Raw genomic sequence first — 15,285 nt, forward strand, 5'->3', positions numbered from 1 at the left:
AGGTGCCACCTCGTTCGTTATCTAACAACTACTTGTGCAGCTCCAAATCACACACTGCTTAGTCTGCTGTACACAGGACAGTGTGAAATCTAGTTTTCCAACATTTTTACTTTCTGGAATGATTTTCTTCTTGTTATAGACTGAAATCTCAATAGTCCAAAACCACACACATTTCCGTTACTCCTAGTACATCACACATGAACATTTATGCAATATAATTGGTACTGCTTATAGCAAAAAAAAAAAAGTACAATTTTCATGATCAGGCATATGAGATATCTACCGAGCTTCCTGTATGGTATTATACAAAAAGCAGAACACACTAGAATTCAAACCCACAAACTCGGCAAGTCCTGTCTCCTGCATGGAGACACATATCTGTGTACCACCCGGCCGAGTAAACAAAAACAGCGCGGCCAAGAGGAGGGAAGAGACGAGCAGCCACGGCAACAATACAGCCTCTTATGCTGTGAGTGAAAGGCAGCATTTTATAAATGTAAATGCAATCTATGCTTCAGATAATGACACCATTATCAATGTTATTTTACTATGGAAAGAACAGTGACAGAATGCTTGGGGTTTTCCAGTAGGATTCTACCAATTACATGGATTCCAGCAAAGTTATTAGACTGTTCAAAACCAAATTATTTTTACACATGTGGATTTTATGTTTTTAAAGAGCAATTTCCTTAAAAGCATATCTCACCTTCCACTGCTCTTTTGAAGAACACTTTGCAGCTGCCACAAGTAAGAACACCGTAATGGCACCCAGAGGCCTCATCAGAGCAAACCAGACAGAGCTTGGGAGGTGGTCCCGTCGTCGCCGAGGTCGTGGATGGAGAGGAACTTACATCTGATCTCATTCCAGGGCTAAACAAAAGCACAGAGATACTCTCAGTTAAAATCCATGGAATACAGTGGAACACATTATCCATCCCTGCCAGAAACGGTCTTTATTTTCAAACAGGTAAGGCTCTGCACACATATAAATAGGGTCATCGTCTCCAGAGGAGAAACGTTTCTGTCGGAAGGTGCCCCCAACAGCTCCAAGCTGCTCCCAGCTGAGGGCAGACCCTGCTGACAGCACTGGCAGCCCGGCGGGACCGGCCCACGCGCGCAAGGCAGAGCAGGGCGGCCGCCACGGCTCCTCCTGCTGACCTTACAGCACTCAAACCATTTAATGAAGTTGCATTCTGCTTGCGGCTCTTCTTCACAGMACCCCTTGTCCCAGAGGCTCCAGGGGTTCCCTGCAGCTGAGGCTGCCAACACACATTTACTGGCTCTCTGCAGCCTTTGCAGGGAAACGCTGTGGAGCAGCCGGACTCCTTGGTGTGCAGCTAAATTTTACGGGGGGCGGTTCCTGCTCTGGGTACGGGCTCATCTCCTGCAATGGGGAAACATGCAGACAAGCTAAAGGCCAAGGGGGCTGCAGGCAAGGACGCCTCRTGGTGAAGCAGCTGGGAACACAACCTCCTCCTGTCCCCATGACAAAGCTCTGCGTGGTGGCGTTGGATTAACATCAACCAAACGATGGGAGAAAAGCAAACGGCGTGTTCCTGTCTTCATGCAGAACTGGAGATCTATAAAGGATTTGAAGAAATGCACATCACACAAGGAGCAAAGGAGCCGCGCTCTGCACACGCTGCATGTGAGCACCGTGCTGTGCTCGCCTTCAGCACGGAGAGAGGAGCCCTGCGGGGCGGGCAGGCCGGGCTGGCTGCTCGAGGTGAGCCCGGCTTTGCCTCACCCGCGCTCTGGGGGCAGCCGCTCCTCGCCTGCCACTGCACCAACACGCGTGGCTGTGACTGGGGGACATGTGGGATAAGGGAAATCAAGTTTCAGGTACTTCAAAGCAGGGATTCCAAAACATGTGGCACATWCACCTAAGTCCAGGATCTCTGTGCATCAAATGTAAACTGAGCTCTGAAACACTCGTTACCGCAATGCCCGCTAGAGCGGCGGGGCGGCGTGCACGGTGAGGCGCGGAGCGGGCGTCGCGGGGCGGCCGCGCACCCACGGCGCGGGGCTCCACCGCGGCGGCGCGGGGCTCCACGCAGCTCTGCGCGCGGCGCCGCCAGCAGCACCAACCGGCCCGCACAGCCTGCCCGACGGGCAGCGCGCGGGAAAGCCAAAGCTGGTTGGAGCCAGACTGCGCCAAGAACCTGCTGCCGGGAGCTGCGCAAGGGAAGCGCTGCCTGAAAACAGCGCAGGCCGGGGCCACGTGCCGCKCTGCACTGTGCCATGCTGTGCCGCGCTGTGCCACACTGCGCCGTGCTGCGCTGCGCTGTGCTCGCCGCCCACGCCTGGGCACCTGAGCAGGACCTGCCGGTGCCTCCCGTCTGACCGGGCAGGTGACGGAGACAACAGCCCCATCCCCAGCGCTGGGGACACCCGCGCTAACTTCTTGGGTGCTGCTGTGCGGCACCTTGCCCATCATAGAATGCCGAAGGTTGGAAGGGACCTTCGAGTCCAACCCCCCTGCTCATGCAGGGTCCCCTAGAGCACGTGGCACAGGGCTGCATCCAAGCGGGTTTTAAAGTTCTCCAAAGAAGGAGACTCCACAACCTCTCTGGGCAGCCTGTTCCAGTGCTTTGTCACCCTCACAGTGAAGAAAGTCGCTGATGAACAAGTTGAACAGCCCTGGGCCCAGCACTGACCCCTGGGGACACCACTGGGCACAGGCCTCCAACTGGGCTCGGCCTCGACTGGGAGAAGGGCATKAAAGCGACCCTGCTTCGCAGCGCCCCACACGAGCAACTACGTGAGTAACTGGGGTGATGATCACTCACCTCCAAACCAACCACCGCCAACCCCAACAACCCCTGCCACCACAGACCATCAAAACCAGTAATCTACGGGAGTCATGGGCCATTCAAAATCGGCTCTAATTTGCTTTATATCTAAAGGGTTTAAGCACAGTAGCTCCTTTTCTTACACATCTCAGTTTAAGCACTGAAATATACAGCTGAATTTTAAATACGGACCGCCAGCACTACTGAGGTGAGGAATATAAATTGAGAATTTCTCATGAGTAAAATGTTTAATAACAGAAAAAGAGGGAAGKATCTTTCTAAAGACAGTTCGAAGACAGCTTATTTAGATACAAAAACAAAATTCCTTATACTTTGCAAATTGATGACCAAGTCATTTTTAAGGAAACATTTATCAAGTGCCACAAAAACTACAGAAATGCCCAAACTGTTCACTCGCCTTTAGTTTTTAACAGAGCTTATTTTCTTTATGAGCACTGTAGAAAATGTAATATGAGAAAGAAAACAGATGACATGACTTACAAAACTAAAAATAAATTATTACATTGATTAATAAAGCAGTAGCCAGCAATCTAACCCGGGCTCCTGGCATATCTTTTCAAGCTTGGCTATATCAGATAAGGCCACTATTTACTAACTGCATGGATACATGCCAGATACTGCCTGTTCCCTGGCTGCGTAAAATAAAATTCCGTGTGCCTGAAATACGGGGAACAGTATGGATCATAGAGCGCAAGGGTGAAGTGCAAGAATTGCACATGTCCCGCTGCAAGCTGAAGGGAATGTGCAAAAAACGAGATGGTTGGGGGTCTAAAACAAACTGGTCTGAGGTTTAACACAAGTCTTTTACCTAGGCACCATTCGGGTGAGGGAGCAAAAGGCCCGCAAGCACAAAGTAAGGGAGGGTAAGAAGGGCAAAATGCAACCCAAGTGCTGAAACAGCAAACAGAGTTTTCGGCTATTAGCAGAAAGGTGTCTGAAGGCAACAAGAAACTAACRAACTCTGAGCCTTACCTAAACGAAACAACATACATATATAAAAGTCTGAAAACACACTATTCCAGACCATCAGGAAACCAGATTCCTAAACCTTTTGTTTATTTTGGAAGGCAAGGTGTTAGCCATTTAAAAAGTTCGGGAGCTCTATTGGTGTGCTTTGTTTTGGTTTAATTCTCTCTGCGTTATCTCCTTGCGGGTCTATTTGCACTCGCCAGCGCGGCGCAGCCGGGGAGCGCGGCGGGCAGGGAGCCCGGCACAGGGCCCGTGCAGGGCGGTTAATGATTCACGGGGCTGCCGGCCGGCTCAAGGTCCGGGCGCAGGGCACGGGGCGCAGGGCACGGGGGCACGAACCACCACCACCCCCGGCAAAGTTTTTAAACCTGACACATCCGATCGGGCCCATCACAGGGCCGACAGCCCTGTGATTAACTATAACAATGTGAACAGAAAGATGTGACAGATAAAGTTCTGCGCTCTCCGGAAGACACTTCCTTCGGTTCGGCTGTTCACTGCTTGACAAAAATACCACTTTTTTCTTTTCCTGACTCTTTCTATCTTTACTGTGTAGATTTTATCATCTCTTACACAACACAGAATATATATATTCCTAGCACATACATTAAACACCCATAAACTCTGTAATATTATTCCAAACCACCCTACATCCCTGTTATTTTACAATATTAAATGACAAAAATCTCCAGTGAGATAACGAAGGGACAAACCCCTGGGCTGACCGTACGCGGGCGCTCGGTGCCCTGAGCCAGTGGGTGTCCAAGAGGCGCCCCTGTCGCTGAGCGCGGCGGCACGGACGGCCGTGGCCAACCAGAGCAGTTAGTTTGTAAAAAATAGTAAAATTAGCAGCAACAGAAAGTTGCATATGTGCAATGAGAAGAAAAAAAAAAAAGCACACTCRGTTGACTGTTTAGAAATGAAGTATATATAAGGAAAACATCTGCGAGCTACAGAACAGGAAAAAGAGCATCTCGGGAAATCGATGGGGCTGCTAGTCAGAGCAGAATCTGTCGGCTCAGCACTTTTCACCTTCTAAAATATCCATCTAGAAGAAAAGTTCAGAGGAAACTCATAATAAATAATTTTGTCAGGCACTCTGACAGCCAAGGTGTTCCCTGGTGCTCCTATAAATTACCACGGCAGAGCACCTGCACCCGGCTCCTGAAACCTCTAAGAAAATCCAACTCCTGTCTGACTGCCAGTTCTCATGAAAGACACGGACAGGATATATCAGGGGTGGGAAAAAAAAACAGCTCCAAGATTGACTAAATTTATCTAGATTCCAAGTACTGTAAATAAGCCTATTCATTTTGTTCCTACTTCTAAAGCAACACTTCACCCACAGGACTTGCATTCACACCAGGCTAAATCTAGACCACAAGATATTACATACCKTAAGTCTCAGTTCTCCAGCAGAAGCCGCCTCAGTATTTAATTAAGGTATTTCAAAAAGCAGGTTATTTATCCACATAAGTAGTATCATCAACATAACAGTGACAAAACCTTTTCCATGTCACTGCCACCTGGGCCTCCTCCTCACCTTCATCACTGTGACCAGTGTAGGTGCTCAGCTGTGTACATCAGCCCAGCACATTTTTCTATTCGTATTATTTATTAGCTAGAAAACTGCTAACTACTTTGAGGCCTTCTTAAGCAGAGAAGAAGCTTTCAGATCAAGTAGAGAAAACTGTAAGACAATTCTAGGAGAATTATAAGTATTTATTAAACTACTGAATTGTATCAGCCAGTTGAAAACAAGCTCAACATTGTTTTTGGTGGGTATTTTTCCACATTTTCACATTCACTAACACCACAGTCRCTAGTTTTCTGTGCTGATCCCTAGGCCCAGCAGGCCGAGCCCTGCGGGGCCRCCCCGGACTAGGCTGCAGGCGAGGCCCAAGCGAGCGGCCTCCTGGGATGCTGATCTCAACATCCCTGCTGCCCGTGTGAACGCAGAAAAAATCCCCAAACCAAACTCAAAAAAAGCTCCAGTAACTTTTATACAGAACTTATCTACACTTCAGTTATCTTTCCTGCTTTTTGTTTAAAAACAGAACTGAACTGTTTTGGTTGAARAACTGTTCTTGATTACATGCACATTCCCAATGACGCCATGATAAATTAAGTATCTAAACCAGATTACAGTATTTAACCAAAGTCTGCACATAAAGAGACCCMGCAGCACTGTCCTGCGGCCCCTCTGAATGTCGGGGTGATTCATACACCCCTCTATCACTCACCAAGCTAAGCGACTTCACCGCACGAGCAATCCAGGGAGGCGGATTCCGGATTAATGCTCTTGTTTTGGGAACGTGCCTGTAACAGCACCGGTACCCGGGACTGCAACAGCACAGAGGACGGGTACAAGAGAGGGGCCCGGCCTATTTGCTCCATTTCTGCATACAGAAACCCAGCACAGAGATGTAGAGTCACGTTGGTGGGTATAATCAAGCCTCCCCCTGTGGTTGTCTCTGTGTTTTATAGCAAACTTAAATGAAAATAAAGTACTAGGATTCATATTGACAAAATATTTTGAATATATGAGCCATACCTAAAGCAGCACAGTCTCGTAATTAACCTCTGCAGCTATGGAACACCACACATCTTACTACTCCCTTTAATGCAACTCAAACAGATTGTGTGATTCATTGCTTTGTATAAAGTTGCCTCAAACTATGTAAACATTTTTTGCTTACATTTCCAACAACTCTCATATGTCATAACAAGGACGTTAACCAAAGTATCATGACTGAGTTCAACACTCAAAAAGCGGTTTTGGTSCAAACTGAGGCAAGACTACACATATTTCGATAAGGAACTGCTTGGCTTTCCCATAGCTGAGCGCACTGGAGGAGCGGAGCTCGAAGGCAGCGCCGTGCTGCCCAGGCGGCTGCGCACGCGCACCCCAGCTCCTGGAGGTGGCCAAGGGGCGCTCCGTGCACAGCCGAGATCCTCACGGAGAGCCTGAGCCMCAAGCTGGGTTCTCCGTAAGCACCTGGGCTGGCAGTGGGGCGAACRTGCACACATGGCTTCCCAGGACCCCGGCCCGCAGTGCCGCGCGCCCGGCGCTGCCCCCGGCCAGGCGAGCGCTACCGCGAGGAGCGACGCATTTCCACGGGAGCTCGCACACGTTCCTCCCGCGCKCGGAGGTGTCGAGGCGGCGGCTGCGCGCGTGTCCCCGGTTTCTTCCAGCCCGTTCCGCAGCAGACAGGCGCGAAAGCAGAGGCGGCCGCGGGGACGAGGCCCCTCCGCRGGGCTCGCCGGGAGGCCCGGCCGCACGGAGCGTGGCGGCACGCGAGCCCAGGGATGCTGGCCGCACGGCCCCACGCCGGCACCGGCACCCACGGACCGCAGGCGAGCCCCGTGCAGCCCGCGCCCCGGGTCGCCTCACTGCGAAATGGCGCCTGCCCCCATTTTAGAGCTCACGCAGGAGTGAAAAAGAAACACTAATGCAAGTGAGTGACGTGATTTTTTTTTCTTTTCTTTTGGATACTCTCCAAAATGTAAAGGTTTCAAGGGCACAGGCAAAGCTTTCTTGGAATGGATAAATGGTAATTGATGTTGCAGCTGCAACCTTAGCTACAGCTCCTGGGATTTCAAACGTACTACAGCTTTAAAGCATTTATGACCAGAATATGGTAATTAAGTTATATGTTCTGAACTTCTACATTTATTACAGTACTCCCAATAARAGAGCCAAATGAAACGCTACCTTAATTTCTATATGAATCAGTTTACTCGCATTTTTCCAAAGGTCTTCATTTATTACTTTCTCTGTGCATCCTTGCTTCCTTAAATAAACAGACAGTAAAAAAAGTAATAAAGGAAATTTCCCTAACACATCTTCTATTTAAAATACGGACTCAAACAGTCATGGGGGATCCTAGTTCCTGCTGCCTGGCTGGGTGGCAAAGGGTGTGTTTGAGGCACCCATGAACCCCCCCGCGGTTGGGGCTCACGTGGAGGGGCAGGCAGCCTGGGGCGCAGCTAGGAGGGCCCTACATCTAGAAAATGCACAAAACTTCTCCAGATTGGATGTGCAGAAGTCTCCACACAACATACGAAACTGCCCCCCCTCTGCCCCCCACGCAGCGAGCCTCTTTCCACCCTCCACAGCCACACAGGCGGCTGCTCCAAGTGGGGCGCCTTCTTGGAAGTGAGTTTACTYTTCTGCTATTAAAACACTGAATCCTGCAAGTCAACCCAAAGCCAAGGCATGTGCCAAAAACGTACCACCTTAACAGACCTCCTCCAACACTAACTTCACCCGCTGCCCTGCGAATTCGGCCAGACAAGGGCATTCCTGCGCAGAGCGGCGCCTTGGCCCGGCCCGGGCTGGCAGCACTCGCGCCCCAGCAGTCCYGCAGCCCTCCTGCAGCGCCCTCGCTCCTGCTGCCCACAGGAACCTACCCAAGGTGGTGCGGCAGCGGCTGCTGCGCTGGGGAGCCCCGCGCGGAGCCGGAGCCGCGGCCGCGCTGCTCTGCCCGCAGCTCCCGACAGCGGCGCTCCCGCCGAGCGCTGCCACGGGACACGCYGCCACGGCGAGGAGGACAGTGCAGGAGGCGGCTGCAGCGCCGCACGGATGCCTGAAACGCTCAAACCCTAACCCTACTACTACACCACAAGCACAGCTAGACTGGAAATTAGAAAGCACATTTCTGCTATTTAGAAATCGGGAGGCAGACTCTTCTGCTACCAGGATAAGCCTACAATGGGAATCCATCTGATAGATTTTTAGGAACGCACATGCACAATCTTGTTCAACATAGTCTGTATAATTATTTTCTGTTTTGCTGTAAATATTCATAAATAAAAATAAGAAACCAGATATAAAAACCTAGCTTTTCTGAGGAGGAGGAAGAGAAGGGGAAGAAGGAAACAGCACGAGAGGCAGACAGGCATCTCCCTGTGCGCGAGCGGAGCTGCCGGTACCCGGTGAGGACGGGAGACCCCCGGGCAGTCGGCGCGCTTTCCCGTCCATATAAAGTCCATATAAAGCCGCTCGCGCCGCGGCTTTGCTCCTGGCACGGGCTTGCAGGCTTTGTCAACAAAAAGACTACATTTACATGAGAACCGGCTTATTATGGAACATTAACCAACGTGTTACATTCTCRGCTCTGCTTCAGTGGAAATATATGAAGAGGAGGGAAGGCGATGCACGCCAATTTTAGATTTTGGCCTCGCTCCATTTGATATGGATCCAGAATGAGTTGGTTGACTGTTGAGTCATAGGTTGTTCAAGTGACATTATTTTACATTTGACTAGTTATTGTTCTTTAAACTTTGAACAGAAGTTCAGGAGCTCAAAACCCACCAGTGAGCAAAATAAAAGCGGCCGGTGCAGTTTATATTAGAGTCCTGAACAGCAAAAAGCAGTATTCTTTAGTGACACCTACTTTAATGATGATAGCGAAAAGATCCTACCTCACAATTTAAAACCTTCTGGCATGTTATCCAATACCTGTAACACACAGCAATAACTTGAAGATATCCTCCTTGCTAATACAGAGGTGGGAAAGGGAAACAAAGCCTTCCCTGGACACAGCACCAGGGAGTGAAACGGGAACTGTTTTTAGTAGATAAAGCAATAATATAACCCCGAATTACCAAGTCATCAAGGTGTACCCTGATAATTCACTTTAGTCAATGTCCATAATAGAACTGAATATTAAAAAAAGATCTAAATATTGMCATTTCAATACCGAATGTGTCCTTCTAGTAGGGGTAAGAGTGCTAGTGAGGGTCGGGGTGAAGATTCAACACAGGTGTGTAGAAGAGAGGAACTACCAGAAGTGATCTTAGTTATTTATTTGCTTAGGACTCTTAGGACTGCTTGGACAACAGACCCTTCCAGGGAGACCCAACCGCTCCGCGGACCTTCAGCGAGGCCGCTGGCCGCATCCCTCCCCTCCGCCTCCCCCACGCCACCCAGCAGCCATGGTTTCAGCAGGTTCCGACCCCTCCGACGGGAACGTTTTACATTCAATTCAACACTGCAGCCATTTGTTTCCAGAAGAGCGATCAGTAGTTAAGGAAACAGCTGGAGGAAGAATGTTGGCCTATCTTTAATAAGAGAAACGCAGTGTAGTACAACAAAAGTAATAACAGGAGAGATTGGCTTTATTACAACAATCTAGGCAGGAGGGAATCAGCTCTCATAAGAGCTCTGAGAGCAAAARAAATGAAAAGAAAAAAGCCCCCAAACAAGAGCACAGTACCTTGGGTACTTTGCTGGAAGGAAAAGCAGAATCACTTCTGACGATTTTGAGATCTTAATTACAGGTAAAGATGGTTGTAAAATACTCTTCATGGCGCTAGAGGCCACAATCAAGGTTCRAGGCCAACTCAGCTTAAAAACTGCTCTTGAAAAACCCACCTAGAAACAGTAACAAAAGTAATATACGTGTTTACTGAAACAGAATCAGCCACCCAACATTTTCAAAGGGTCAAATAAAAAGTATTATCATAGACTTGTAAGGTGCATATAGCTCTAGCATTTAATTTTCATGGCACCTGCAAATCATCTTTACTGAATTATCTGGCAGAGGGCTATAATTACTTTTGTCAACAGTGTTAAGCAATTAAAGATAACATTTCTGTTATAACATGCACACTTCRTAGGTTGTTATCTACTATCTGCTCCCATTTCCACTTGGCATCCTTATGTCACATTGGAGACTATCAAGATGTTTCACCAAGTTCTTGTTGTTTCCCACTCCCAGACTCTAAGGGAGCTCCCTTCCCTTGGCTCCTTTATTTCCCGCCACGTTGAGGCCTCGCTTTCTGCATCCCCCCTGTATTTTTCACATGACTTTATCCACTTTCCTTTGTCCCCTTCCTCTCCCCCTCCTCYTTAGCGGTAGGAAGTTGCGCCGGTGCCTGCCGAAGCTGCATGGCTTCCTGGCCACATTGTTCCTCTATGGCTCTTTGTGTATTTTCTCTTCCTGAGCAGTGTTCACAGCTCCTCCCAACTTCAGCTCCATCTGCAGAGTTCATTAGCAGCCTGTTTACTGCCTCGTGTGGCTGTAGGGAAGTGCTGAGCGCGGTCACCCCGGCACCCGCACACCCCTGCGCACCAGCAGCCCCTCGCCTGGGAGCGCCCCTTACGGACAGCCCTGTACATTTGAAATTAAATCATAATGATCATAATTACACGATCATTTACATTTATTATTTCTAGCTTTAAACGGTRGATCTCCACTGTTCTCTTGGAAGGTTATTAAAACTTTCCTGGTGAGAAACTTTTCTGTTCCTTCCTGAATTTCAGCRTCAGTTACAGTAACTTCCACTCTCATAAAGGGTTTGAGGAAGATTACAAAGCCTTTACAAGCTAACATGATCTACCACTAACTTCCAGCAGGTTTCACTCTCATCCAGGACACTCAGCTCTGCCATCAGGCCTGCTCGCAACACCTCAAACAATTTTAATTGATTCTGAATAGATAATGGTCATTGTTCAAGATTTACTTAAAACAGCACATACTTCATTCAATTCTTTAACCACTTTTTAAGCCATTGCTGCCTAGTTTACGTGTCTATATCATAACTACCAAATTATTAAAGATATAGATTGAAAAGATCACATGGAAAGATGGAGCTGGACCGAACACTGGCCAGATGCTCAGCTGAGGCTGTCCCACTGCTTCCGTGCACATCTCCTCCTATCAAAGCAYGTTCCAGCAAGACAGCTCAGCACTCCTTATGGAATAAAGGAAAAACTATTTACCACTGAAATAGAAAACAAGGTAGAATTCACTGCAGGATAACTTCAACAAGAAACTCRAGTTGATTCTACTCACCATGTAAAGGGAACAGATGTTGGATCTGAATTCCGGACTCTATGGGATCATGACCTCTCCTCCTTTCCGCGCAGCCTGGCTTCGCGTTCCCCCGGCGGCTCCACGAGGGCTCAGGGGCACTCGGACCCCGCAGYGCCGGGCCCTGGCGAGGGGCAGCACGGGCCGGGCAGGATCCCGGCTCCAAGTGGCACGGTTCCGCGCGGGGCGGCCGGGGCCCTCGGGCAGGGCCGGGKGCTCCGCGAGCCGTCGGGTCGCGCTCCCCGGGCCCACTGCCGCCTGGCGCCACGAGCACCCGGCCACCAGAGAGCCCCCCAGGCCAAAGGCCAGCTTTCTTCCCCGTTAGTGGCCAAAAGTTCAGGACAGAACAACCAAAAGGAAACAACTGATACTCAGGAGATCGTGTTCTTGAGATAACTCTAAGCCACAGAAAACACTSTTTTTTTCATACAGGGAAAAGTTCAAAACTAGATTTGTTTCAAGTGATGCACTTTTTGCTGCCCCTTAGCACCAGGATGCGATGGCTCCCTCGCTCCTTCCCACCCACCAGAGCCTTTCTCTTGTTTTAATTCAGATTCTCCGCAGCCTCTGATGACATGCAATTACTGCAGAACTATTTTCCAGGAGAAAYAGCTGCAGGATCACAGGCCCGCAGTACTGCTCGTTCGTGCTAGTAACCTGCTAGGCTATAGGGCCTCTGAGGCAGTGCCCAGCTCCGGGTGCCAGCGTGTTGCATCTATCTCGGACGCGTTTGCCCCGGGAAGCGCTAGGCGAGGGTGAGGCTGACGCTGAGCACAATGCTGCGGGGCTGCGCGCGAGGGGCTGCCGCGGCGCCCGCTCCCGTCCTGCCCCGTCCCGGCACCAGAGCCGCGCGCGGGCACCCGTCCCCGCGGCGCCACAGCCGCCCCGCGCATCCCCTCGAGGCCTTCCCGGCACCCCGCGCTCCCACCCTGCCTAAGGGACAGGGACGCGTTAGGGACAACGTAAGAAGRGAATGCAGTCAAGGGGGATGAACTGTGTTTGAAAGGGTGAAGTAATATCTGAGTCACAGTGCCCACTAATGTGTCGCTACCTCCAATTTTAAATAACAACCAACAAACAAAAACAACAAAGGCAACAAAACCCTCCCATTCTGAAAATGAAAATAACAAGAGATGAGAATGAACTTATATACCTAAACTACCTAACTATATATATTTTAATGTAGGATAATGATGATCCCAATTAATTTCACCTAACTTCAGGGACCAGAAGAGGTGCTTATTTTAGAAGCACAGCCACAACGAACACTTCCCTAATCAAAACAGTGAAACASTTAACACCAGAGAATAATTCAAGCTCTTTTCTCCCCTCGCCACCTCCTGCAGGGAGCTGAACTTCCGATAATTATGCTCCTAAATTAGAGATCTCAGCACTCTTAAATTTAGATGAGATTGACTAAGTCCCAAATTACACACAATTATAAATTGTTATTTTAACAGTATAAATAGTAGTACCCTGATAGGAAGGAATTATTTTCTTAACTATGGGCTCACGCACAGGCTCCGCGATTCAGCTGCAGGTATTTACAGGCATTACAGAGGTTTCGCAGTCTTTGTCAGTCACTGGCTCCACAAGGGTGCCAGGCGGTATTCCCGGCACGTGACAGCTGCTCCCGTTAGGTCTCGCCGCGCTCGGGAAGGACGAAGCCGCCTGCGCTCCTCCCTGCGGCGCGGCGGCGCCTTCGGCCAACCCTGCACTGCAAGAGTCCACGAGAACAGCGGCAGCAGCACCCACCCCGCGCAAACACAGCCAAAGGTCTGGATTTTTTCATCTTAGCTGTAGATGGCTTGAGTGAGGCCAAGAACCGGAGATAAGCAGGCAGCCTTTTCAAGGAGAGCACGATAAGTGTTTCCCCGTACTGCTTATTCTTGCAGTTTTAATCACCAGCCTTGCAGCATCTGGCCTTTTTCCTTTAGCGCTGCTTAAGAGTTTACAATTGTGAGAATCTCTCTTTTCACAAGAAAATCTCTACTGAGCTGAAAACCATATGCAGGGTTCAAAAGGSAAAGAAGAAAATTCACTCGAGTATTTTTCTGCATCTCACGATTAAGTCAAGTCCCAGATCCTGGTATTAGTAGTACTTTTTAAGTTTCACAAGTGAAACTTAAAAATGTTTTAAGCACTTTCTGACGAAGGGGAAAGCAAAAGGCTTGCGGAGCGATTCCCAGCTYGCTGCTAACGCTGCCTGAGCAGACCCCAGCCGAGCACTAATGGTGCACGATGCTCCCGACCGTGTTGGGGAGCAGATACGGGTGACTGCTGGTGTCCACATACACAAACCACACAGGAACATGCGGGTATTTCCAAATTGTAAGTATTATGTGAATACAGTATGCACAGAGGCCTGGGGCACTAGGGATTACATAACACAGAGCCTAGAACGAACTGCAGCCTTAACTGCGAGGCCGCCTGYGCAGGTTCATACTCAGCTTTGGACCTAAACTCCCTTTCCCCAAACGCTCAAGACGTGACAAACCTGTCCCTGCTTCCGTGTTGTGGCACCATGGATTGCTTATTACAGCTTGCAGTGTTCTCAAGAGATCACTGTGGTGCAAATTCTGGCATGTGTTCCCTTCTACTGTTAAATAATTTTCAGTAAAGGCACCAACTAGTAGCGCAGCTTTGCAAGTCAGACAAGGACTGCACCTGGCAACAAAGACAGGACTTGACATGACCAGAGAAAACACGTGGGAAATAGAAACTCCCTCGTGGAGACAGGAAAGGCAYTGGCAGGCTTTAAGGGGTTAAAGTGTTGGTACAGAACATTTCCAATAGAGGTAAACATTCAAAATATTTAGAAATAATTTCTATTATCTCTTTTCAAAGCAGTTTCTGAATTTATTCTGGATTCAGAGAGAAAACCAAAGTTTCTACACACAGCTTTAAAGGAAAGCCTCCTCCACACCCTTCACATGTAAGAATTTTCCTCACARGTTTCTAGGAATGGCCAGAAATAAGGCTTCCACTTTCAAACCTCCCTCTTCTAAAGATCTTCACTCTTTTGACTTTAAGGATACGGAGTGTTAGGCCCCTTGCTTGGACTTTCTAAAGCCTTGGAACAAGGTCTGAGAACACACTCGCTTATTCAGATCCGTCCCGACCGCTGCTGCAAAGCAAGTGCTAGTCTCTATTTTAGTATTCAGCTCTATTACCCCCATGGAGGCAAAACAAGCCCAGCAGTTGCCAGAAGTACAACTGCTCTTACAAAACAGCATTGCTTGGATGAGGATAGTCTTGTTTAAACAGATAAGCATTTTTGCAGATTACAGAAAGAGATAAAATTAGGCTGGAAACCGGATTCTATACAACAAATAAGTAAATTAACCACAAAGAATATCTGTGTTGCTGTTTCAATTGTATTGCCAAGATACTCTCGGATTTTCTTTTGACTTCAAATTAAAGGTCAACAGAGATTGTATCTAAGATTGCTGTTCAAGAAACAATTACTGTAAAATTCCCTGTAAAAGCACACTTGTTTTACCACCCAAACAGCTGCAGTTTCTTGGTAGAGGTAATATCAGGTTAAAAGGGTAGAGCCAAAATAACCTGCCCAGAGCTGCTGCAGAGAGAGGAAGGCATGAGCGGGACTGAGCAGCCCGCGTGCCAGCCAGTGGCTTTGCAGACAGGGGCACAACGGCGACCCCTCATCTACCTCTTGAAGT

The 15,285-nt window shown here is 48.9% G+C and overlaps 1 protein-coding gene across 1 annotated transcript in view; it reads right to left on the reverse strand.

Moving 5' to 3' along the window:
• NR3C1 (nuclear receptor subfamily 3 group C member 1) overlaps window positions 1-15,285 on the reverse strand; it is a 54,805-nt gene that overhangs the window by 20,514 nt on the left and 19,006 nt on the right. Inside the window, exon 2 of the mRNA XM_026045870.1 lies at window positions 707-870. Coding sequence (XP_025901655.1) covers window positions 707-870 — 164 coding nt within the window. The remainder of the gene's footprint in view (window positions 1-706; window positions 871-15,285) is intronic.

Source organism: Nothoprocta perdicaria, unplaced genomic scaffold (genome assembly GCF_003342845.1).
Source record: "Nothoprocta perdicaria isolate Ctin4 unplaced genomic scaffold, notPer1 scaffold_107, whole genome shotgun sequence".
Lineage (NCBI taxonomy): Eukaryota > Metazoa > Chordata > Aves > Tinamiformes > Tinamidae > Nothoprocta > Nothoprocta perdicaria.